The 10134-nt window shown below is 40.6% G+C and overlaps 1 protein-coding gene across 1 annotated transcript; it reads left to right on the top strand.

Moving 5' to 3' along the window:
• The first annotated feature begins 8447 nt into the window (after positions 1-8447).
• LOC112966113 (carbohydrate sulfotransferase 8-like) lies at positions 8448-9711 on the top strand. The gene is made up of 2 exons (XM_026065864.1): positions 8448-8541; positions 8861-9711. Exons 1-2 carry the CDS (start codon positions 8448-8450, stop codon positions 9709-9711), a joined length of 945 nt encoding a protein of 314 aa, XP_025921649.1.
• The last annotated feature ends 423 nt before the right edge of the window (positions 9712-10134 follow it).

Below are 10134 nucleotides of genomic sequence, written 5' to 3' on the forward strand. Positions count from 1 at the left end.
AAACAGGTTATTAAGCACTCAGTTTCACACATTCAGTTTACCGGAAGGACATGTTCTTGAGAATCTCTAGGGTTGTGCAGTAGGATCCCCTCTATCTGCACCAGAATAGGGAAGAGGGAAGGTGCACAATGAATCAGATGAATAGTTTTAGGATGAGAGTTTGAGTTCTTTCTCGGCCACAATATTCCCACATGGTGTGGGGCACCCACCTTCTCCAAGGTTCTCATTGACTGTGCATTCTCTATTTTCTGGGTACCTGAGCAGGCTCTGGAATCAGACTTGCAGAACTTTTGAGCATTCATATCTGTAACTGAATCAAATCTATTTTGAATTTACAGAGTATACCATAATGTTAAGTAGTCTGAAATATCATATCTTAGGCATCTCAATCCTGAAACCAAAAGTCAATAGATATTTCATCTTACGCTCTCTGTGCTTCAGCTCATACATAACTTTAATGCTACTGTTTCCTAACTTTTGAATACTTGATATTGCATGTGCCATAAGTGTATAATGTAAAAGCATGTTTCATAAAAATGAAGACTAAAATGTAATCCTTCTGCTGAACAGTTTGTCCTGGGACACAGAGGAGACCAATAAGGAGAGGAAAAATAGACCTAGGTTGGTATAGAAAGAGGGAGGAATGCATACATTTTTGTCAATAAGTATCAGGCTATTTCAGGAGAAGTTTATTTCTGTAAAAGAGCAGGCACAAAAATCACTAGTGTAAGGATGAGGCAGAAGGAGTCTTGGGAGGAATAAAAAAATAAAAACTTAGAGGGAATGAGAGTAGAGTTTTGGATGACATAGTGTTGAGCCCTGAAGCAAAGGTGAAAAGCTAGGCTAGAATGAGATAGAAGAAGCTGGAGAAGATGGGAGCAAAAAGGAAAATAATTTTAGTGAGGGTACTTTATACACACTGGAGTATAAAAATAGGGAGGGAGATCATGACTGTCATGAACTATGTCAGAGATTTTACTGGTGGAGAGAGCACAAGAAGGATATAACTAGGTGAACAGCAGTCTGGAGGCTGTGTACCAAGCAACAGGGACTGTTAAATAAAGTTCTGAGTGTTCTATTCAGTGCGTAATGGCAGGAATGAATGAATCCAATTTACACAGTGAGGTGAAAAGAAGGAAGGGAGAGAGAGGATCTATAACTGAGGCAATGTGGATAGACCTGAATGGCAAGCAAGACATCACTATTGTCAACAGTAACTGAGAAAAGAGGAATTTGGGAGGGGAATGTAAGACACACAAGAAGCCAGAGCCCTATTTATCAATGTAAGAAGAAAAGCAGAGGGATTTTAAGAGGGCTAGTTTCCCATAAAATAAGCCTGAGGTGAGGTTGTTCATTGCCACAGTAGTAAGTGTGCATCATGTTCTAAGCTCTTCTACCCTCTTTTCTTCCTTTCTTCCTCCTTTTCAGGTTTCCTGGGCTCATCTAGATTCCCTAAAAGAAAGAGTGGTGGAGGCTTGCTCTCCCATGACTGGTTCTGCAGTGGTTTAAATGGCAGTTGACACGAGTGGGATTTTGAATTTAGAGTTTAGATAAGAAGGCCCTGCATCCCATTACCTGTAGATTAAGAGCTAGATTTTTGTCTATGGGCACAATCAAGAAGGAAGTAAGTGGCCAAAGATCAGCTTGGCTTTCCAACCAGGGGGTTGTTTTGCATCAGTCAATGAAAATCTGAGCTTTCTAAATGTACTTTCTTTGCTATAGTGCACATTTACCCATTCACCACTGCAGGACTGTACTAATGCCAGGTATTCTGGGACTCTAGAAGGAATAATTGCATGAGACCTGCACCTGTTAGTATGCTCCTACCTAAAGGAAATTCCCCAGTGATGAGGCTAAACCAGCCTTAGAGCTAGGAAAAATAGAGGATTCTCTGCCCAGCCTTGTTTTCACTCCCATCCACAAAGCAGTCTGCATGCTACAGCCTCTGGTTCCTGTGGCTCACGTGTCCCGGACAAGCAGGGCTTGTGAGCTTTTCTCTTTGTTGACAGTTTTTTAATTCTCACTTCAAATCTCTGAGGTTTTCTTATCAATGCACACTTGGAAAGTGAATTGCCTCCTCTCCCATCCCTTTATCTCCCCTTTCCCTGACTATAGCATGCATTAACTCCTCTCCTCCCCCTTTGAATCCCAACTGGCTCAAACACTTAGGTGCATAAGGTAACTAAAGCAAAGAGGATTTTGTTCTCATATATCTGTCAGGGCCCTGAGGGCACTAATAGGCCTTAATGGCCCTGACCAGCCCCACCTGGGGCCTCCCTCACACCCTTCTTCCCCCGCCACCCCCAATAGACCAGGAGCCTCATTTAAGCTCAACCTGGGGCCTTCAGTCCCTGCCTGAGCTATGGTGTAGGATGGCTGGTCTCCAGCTCAGATATAAATATGCCTGTACCTGGCCATGGGACCCACTGCTCTGGCTCCCAACCTGTGGACTGAACTCTTGGCTTGACCTTGGCTCTGCTCCACCACCATAATCTTGCCTGATGATCTGGACTGTTGTTTGAACCTGGCTACTGCACTCAGGCCTGCCCTTCTTCCCTTGCTGGGAGCAGTGGGATGGAGCCCTGCCTGGTGAGGGCCATAGTATTGCCCTCAGCTCATGGCTCCCTGGCCCTTTGGGAGCAGCTGGCCCTCACTGCTTCTGCATGCTATCCAGTGGAAGTGGTCACACTTACAAAACCAAAAACTTGGGACTGTTATGGCTGCAGCTACAGGGAGGAAAACATGCCTCAGCATTGGAAGAGACCAGTCAGATTCCACAGTAATGGATGGGGTCTAGAGTGTGATCAGACTGCATTCAGTCTCATTACTTTTAAAAAGTCTGTGGTAATTAATTGGATTGTTTTGCATATATCCTTTATATGCAAGATCATCTCAGTATGTACTCTTTTTCTTGAATTTATTTTTCTCCATCTTTACTTGAGTGAATTATATGTAGTATCTTTTCTGCTCCCAGTTTCAGCCTCCCTTTCCCACAGCATTGCTTGAGCAGGTTACATGAAGGGGTCCTGTTCCCATCACCCTGGCTCCTTTGCTCTTCCTTAGGTTACAGCTCCCTGCCTCTCCTGGAGTTCTTCCATCAGGCTCCATCCTGCCTTTTTCTGTGTCCTTTTTCTTCTCCTTGCTTTGGTTCTTTTCATCCTCAAATTGGCTCTTCCTTTCTCTCGCCCTTTTGCATGCTGGTTGGTAATAGTTCTAGCACACTGGCAGCCTGGCTAGTGTCATTTTTTTTCTGCTGGCATCCCAGAAAAGGATTTTAAAGAGTGGTTTTTTAATTATTTTTTTTAACGTGAAAAATGCAAAAGCTCTGTAGATGTTTTAAAAGCTTTTTTTCTGAAGGAGAGAAGCACCACAGGAGCAAGTATGAGCTATTTGGAAATTTAGTAGTGGGGGGTAGTGGTAGGACTGATCAGAAGGGAAAGTTGAGCTTTTAATACTGCCTGAAGTGACAGATAAAGAAAAGCCTTGGAAGGCAAGACTGGCAGCTAACACRGGCTGCAATGGAGAAGGTACAGTAGCCAGAGGACAGGTATAAAGAAGTGATGCAATGAGGATGACGAGCAGTTTCATGATAGCAGCAAGGAAGGTAACTTTGCAACTGCTGAAGCCTGAAAGAAACCTAATGCAGTAATGGAGGTCTGAGGTGACCACAGTCTGGATAAGAGGTGTAGCTGAGCGACTGTGTTGGAAATTGTGGCTTGTGCCTGCCTCACTGCTGTGAAGCGTGTCCTTCTGTAAGGAAACCCCTGTCAGTCTCTTTCTCAGCATCCCCTGGTCTAAGCCGTATGTTGTCCCCTCACTGAGCTTGTACTCATTTTTGTGTAAAAACTTTCAGCCCCCCCCCCCTTCTTCTGCAAATGAGATACTGTCAGAACCTGGCTCTTGTCAAGAAAACGACAGAGATCGGATTGTCCTTCTTGCAAGGAGCCCTTGGCTGTCTGCAGCCTGCTGGATGTTCCTAATCTGCTAATGATTTTCCATGTTGTGGAGCAGAGCAGCCTGTCTGCTCAGACTCTCGCTCCCTCCTGTTCACAGTGAGCAGTGCTGGAACAGGTGGAGCTGTTGGTTTGGGTGAACAGCCTCTTTTAAAGGGGGGATTCACCCTCTTAGGACACCATAATCAGATTTTCTTCCTGCAAAGCTTATTTCTCCTGCTGCTTTTTTATTCTGGTGGTTCATGTGGGACTGCTACGTGTCATSCCCTCCTCATATGCTGTGTACTCATGTACATACAGGTATGTGTGTATTTGCAGTTGTCTTTTTGAAGGTATTCACAGAACTTAAGTAGAGAATGTGACCCAATCACTGAGAATGTTATCTATTTTCAGAAGTTTTCTCTGCCTTCCACTGAGCTACCCTACTGGTATGTTTTCTGCCTCAGGCGTCAAGTGTATCAGAAACACACACAAGTGTTGTTACCATTTCATTCTCTTAATCCGGAAAGTCCTACTTATCATGTGGCTGAGTGCCAGGGATCACCCATATGCTCAGCTGTGACCAAGGTCTGTCTTTACCAAAAATTAGCTGGAGGCACACCTCTGTTTGTAAGTTTATCACCAGGAGACTTTAAATCCTTATCAACCTATTTAGTTAGTTTACTTGGAGCAAATAGTATGCCAGTGTAACTGATATTAATGTGATTTTGAACTACACATATGTGTGTGTATGCACACACATATATATATGTGTGTGTGTATATACACGCGTATGAGTGTGTATGTGTGTTTTTGTACTTGGTAATAGGTGCCATGCATACAGATGTAACATTATGCAACATTTCCAATTATAAGTCTTTTAATTGTTTATAAAAGTAACAAAATATTGTTGTTCAGACTGATTTTTTTTTTTTTTAATACTGGTAAACTGCAGATTTTTTCAGTTAGAATGCTTCAGCATTTTCAAGGGAAGGATTAGGGAATATGGTATTATGCATTATTGTTTTAATAGTTCAAGGACAGAATGGGGTATTAGTGATACTTATTACAGGCAACACTAACTAGTCCGTCAGTGCCAGTACATAGTATCTAGGAATAAATCTGCATGGTAGGAGGAAGAATTTCAGTTTGTGTGAGATGTGCTAGATCATATACTCATATGATTTTAACATTAAAATATCCACTAAGATAAGCAGAGTTGAAGATATTAAGCAGTGGCTACGTATGGTGATCTATAATGATGTGATCTGAAGAATAAGCAAAACCCACCAGTGCAGTGTAAGTCTGTATCTAGATTCTGTTTCTCATTTAAAAAAAAAAAAAAAAAAAGTCACTACTACAACAAAGCAGACTAATGCCCTACATTCAGTTTCGGTATATTGTCCCCTCCTTTGGGATATGTTGGTGCCAAAGAAGCATTCAGAACTCTGGCTCCTTGTTGTTATTTTTCACTAGAAGACTTTTTTTTTTGAGCCCTGTGGTGCTACCTTTCTGTCCTGCCTGTGGGGGCCCATTCCACTACCCTTTAGATACAGCTGAACTACACTATTTGTTGAGGAGTTGTGTTAATCAATTTGCCACATCTTGTGTGAGGAATGCCTTGTAGTTATCCAGTCACCTTAAATCACACTTAACTCAAGGCAGGCTGAGGTACAATTCGAATAAAAGTATTTATTCATTGCATCTAAAATAGACTACATAGTTACAAATATCTGTTAAAAAAAAAACAACACAAAAATACCCCCCCAAACGTGCCCCCCCCCCAAGAAATAGATGAAAAAGTTTATTTGATCTACTAAGACCGTATATATATCACTAAGGGTTTTTTTTTCTTTCATTTCCTGATTATTTGTTCCCCTTCCGACAAGGTGGCTCTCAATTTCCTTTCTTGCCTATGCTTCAGGTTGCCTTTAAGTGATTCTTGTCATTGGGTCCTTCCATTATACAGAACTTATTGTTGGGAATTCCCATCAGAAAACACCCTCAGAAGCATCCTCAGGACTCCACCTTCAGGTAGCTTCTCCAAATCATCAGTCTGACCCAGTTCACTCCTTGGTGAAGGATGTTAGCTCTTACAGCAAGTATGCACTCTGAAGTCTTCTAAGGGATTCAGAGAAATTTAATCTTTCACCTTGGAGTTTGTTCTATTCCGCCCTTCCCAGCAGACAGTCTGGCCATTCTCCTGAGTTAAAATAAGGATTCTTTTGCTTCCACAAATATGCAAATGTCTCTTTGTTAGGAGAGGAGTTGTCTCCTATATTTGACTGCTTTATAAACAGCTTCTTTACCTCCAGGAGGCAAATCTTTTCTGTTTCCTTCTGGTGTCTCATTGACACGTTTCAGCATGAAATGTCTTACAGTGGACCCTATATTCTATAAAAATCATTTCATTAACAAATATACATGATACAAATATCTAAATAGGATAAATGAATCTAGCTCATTTTCTGGTTCCTGACAGAGACAGCTATGATAGCAATAACCACCCTGAGGTGACTGTTTCAGGGTAAGTAAGTGATGCTTAACCTCTTTCTCCGAAGTATGCTCTAACAAGAAATCCCTGTACAGGATCATTTAATGTCATATGCATTTTAATTGCCACAAGGTGTGAAACTGTGCCTTTGAATACTTCTGGAAAAGAATAAAGGTATCAGTTGATCTCAGACCCAGTGAAATCAACAGTTTCAGACTGACTTCAGCTGGCTTTGAAAAATGCCCTTGATGCATAAGAAGTCAATAGTGAAGGGAGAACTTGACATGCAGTGGAAAAAATGTTAAACAGAAGGGTCAAAGATCAACCCAAATTTTTTCTTGTAGCCTTTATAATGGCCTTATGCAGCCAAGCAGATGCAAAAGTATTGACTGGATAAAGGAGAGTGTGTGTAAAAGCACCGCATTCATTTGAATGAATACTGAAAGAGTTTAATGTAAACACAAGTAGATAGTTAATATGTAATTGTGGAGTTGTACATGTCTGTGTTTACAAGTCAGAAATAGTGAACAGTCATCCCTCTTCGTTTCTAAGGTAGTACCTATGCTGAGAGAGAATTGATTCTTAGTAATGCTGCTAACTATATGAGTTTGAATGAAGACGTCCTGGCAAGAACGTGTGGTGTTTAAAAAAAAAAAAAACCACCCCTCAGCCCCGAAAGAAAGCAGCTGTGTTGTACAAGTTCATTTTCAGTGGTATAGCTAGTTATGTCTATACTGCTGCCTCATAACACACATGACATCTGTCTCCATAATTTCAGCTTAGGTTTATGTATATCCACACTGCCGGGAGGACCCCAAATGACTTCCTGGTCCTGTTGTGTCTTTGTGAAAATAAAACCAGCAAAGGCGAAGTCACATCCCTGAGAAATCCAGATGATAAAGTTTTTGTTACCAAGGAAGTTCAGGGTGAAAAAACTTACACAAAAAGCAAAACAATGTTGCTTGACTTTTTTGGCAGTGCGGATCTTGTGGGACAAAAATAGAATGTTATGTTCAGAAGCGATTAGATATTTCACTTAATTTTGCTACTTCAGAAAGAATGTGATGAGAAGCTTGCTGATGGAGAGCTTCCTAGTGGGTGCATACAGTAAGATTGCACAGAAGAATTGAGAGCTGTACCTCTAGGCAGCACTAGGGGACAGAACAAGGGAATGCAGAGGAGGGAATATGTTCAGAGTAGCGGCTCTAATCTTTTATCTATGAACACGGGATGTCTCCATTGGCATCATCTCCCCTGCTGCTTCTATATGCTTTCTGCCACAGTGCACCTTTTTTGAACATTTCCTGCAGCCCTGTGTGCTGCAGCAGGAACAGTGGCAGATATGTGCTCCACAGATAGAGAGTAGGAAAATGAATCTGTTGCTTAGTAGGTAGGATTCTCAACAGGAACGTGAAACAGTTTCTGCTGCAGAGAATATTGATTTAGTTTTATGAAGTGGAAAGCTTCAGTGGGAGAGATAAGAATCACATCCTGAATCCATCATAGGCTTGTAAATAGGGCTCTTCCAAATTAAAGAAAACATGTTTGTACTGCCTGATTCCAAACAAGTAAGGCTTTGGGTTTTTTTAAACAGATCTCTATAATCCTAAGTGAGGTTATTATTGTCACACAGGGCAAAGGGGTAGAAGAGTTTACTTGGCAGGACCACCAACTTTAAATGAGGAGGAGGGAGGAGTATTTACTGATGCACAGTTCTTTGTCCTGAGAAAGGAGGAACTTCTGTTCTTGTAATCATTTAAAATGGTCATATTATTTGTTTTGTTTTGTTTAATAGTATAATTACAGTGAGTCTTTTTCACAGTAGAATGTTTCAGTCTTACCAAAGGTTGTATTTCTTAGGGCTTGAAAGGTCTTTCTGCTATCTTAAATTCTGTAGATAATACCATGTCATTTCTGTTGTATCAGTCATACAAAATCTAACCTGTATTATGTTTTCTTGTTGACAGAAAGGCAGATTCCCAGTTTAGAGACCACATCATCCTCCTTCCTGTGAAAATAATATGAACCAGAAGGTGTTAATTTTCCTCCTCCCAAACTTTCTTTTTGGGATATTTCTTTTTGGGTTAGTCTTTAAGAGACAAAGAAACCTATCGGGTAAGTAAAGAATTTACTAGCAGAAAGACTTAAAGGCTTTGAGAACCAGGCCCATCCTTCCGAAATGTGTTGGAAAGTAACTATATAGCCCAAGTGATTAAAAATACTGCTAAGAAAATATTGAAGGCTCTGTCACTGTGATAGCTCTCTTAGCAATGTATGGGAAGAAGAACGCTACAAAAAACATTTGACATTAGACATGTTTGATCATCAGTTTTGGTATGTCGGTAGATAGATTGAAGGTTATGGTTGTCACAGTGAAGAAAAGAATTATGAGTTTCTTTCACACTAATTGTTTAAATTTCTTTGCTGGTCACAGGTTCTTTTCCTGATCCCATTGAAGATTGGCTGGCGATTCAAAATGATCGCAAAAACACACTGGCTTCTGTCTGTCTGGAGAAAAACCTTCTTAAATCAAGAAGCAAATTGGATTTTCATGTTGCAAACCAACTCTTTGTGGAGCACAAACATAAACTAATCTACTGTGAGGTTCCCAAGGTAGGCTGCTCCAACTGGAAGAGAACTATTTTTCTTCTCCAAGCGGACTTGAACATGAAAGCTGCTGAAATTGAGCATGACCACATCCACAAAACCTCGCTGCTCAAGAAGCTGACATCTTACCCTCCTGCCAAACAAGAGGAATTTCTGAATAACTACACTAAAGTGATGTTAACCAGACATCCCTGGGAACGGCTGGTTTCAGCTTACAGAGACAAACTTCTGCACTCTGAGCCGTACTATAGCACCACTGTCGCAAATGAGATTAGGGCCATGTTCAGAAAAAACAAAAATTCTTCTGAAAAAGTGAGTTTCCAAGAGTTTGTCAACTTTATTATAGCAAAACAACCAAATGCTCTAGACATACACTGGAAACCAATGTTTCTGCTCTGTGATCCTTGCAATATTCACTATGATGTTCTGGGCAAGTATGAAACTCTAGGATTAGATTCTGAGCATGTTCTGAAGATCATTGGAGCACCAGACAGCCTGCACTACCCCAGCTTGAAGAGGTATAGCTCGGAGAAACGAACTACTGGTGATATCACCTTGGAGTATTTCAGACAATTGAGCTCAGAACAAATTGAGAAGATCAAAAAATTGTATCAAATGGATTTTTTCTTGTTCAACTATACTATGAAATATGAGGATTATTTTTCCCTGGAAGGTTAATTTAGTTTAAACAAGAGAACCATTTTCATTTGTGCAAAATGGGCTGAACTTATCCCCACAGGTGCTCTATAGATGGGTTGATGACTGCTGCTGAGATTCTACTGGTGTTATGAAACATGACTTTTATTCATCCTAGGCACCCTTATAACAAATCTCTGCAACGGTCTGTTGTACAGTGCTTCATCTATATGATAGGATTTTGTTTCTGTTGATCATTAATGGGATATGTTTATTTCATGAAGATTGTTTATAAATGATAGATTTTGGTCTGTTGATAAGAGGTGGAGAAAGGACAAAGAATGTTATGCTTTTCACAATGGATATTTTATAACATCTTTTTTATATGAGTGATTTTAATTTTTGATTAGAAAAAGACATACAAAACAATAAATAATCTGCTTTAGAGTCAAACCACCCTTTGTC

Source organism: Apteryx rowi, unplaced genomic scaffold (genome assembly GCF_003343035.1).
Source record: "Apteryx rowi isolate R43461 unplaced genomic scaffold, aptRow1 scaffold_232, whole genome shotgun sequence".
Taxonomy (NCBI): Eukaryota; Metazoa; Chordata; class Aves; order Apterygiformes; family Apterygidae; genus Apteryx; species Apteryx rowi.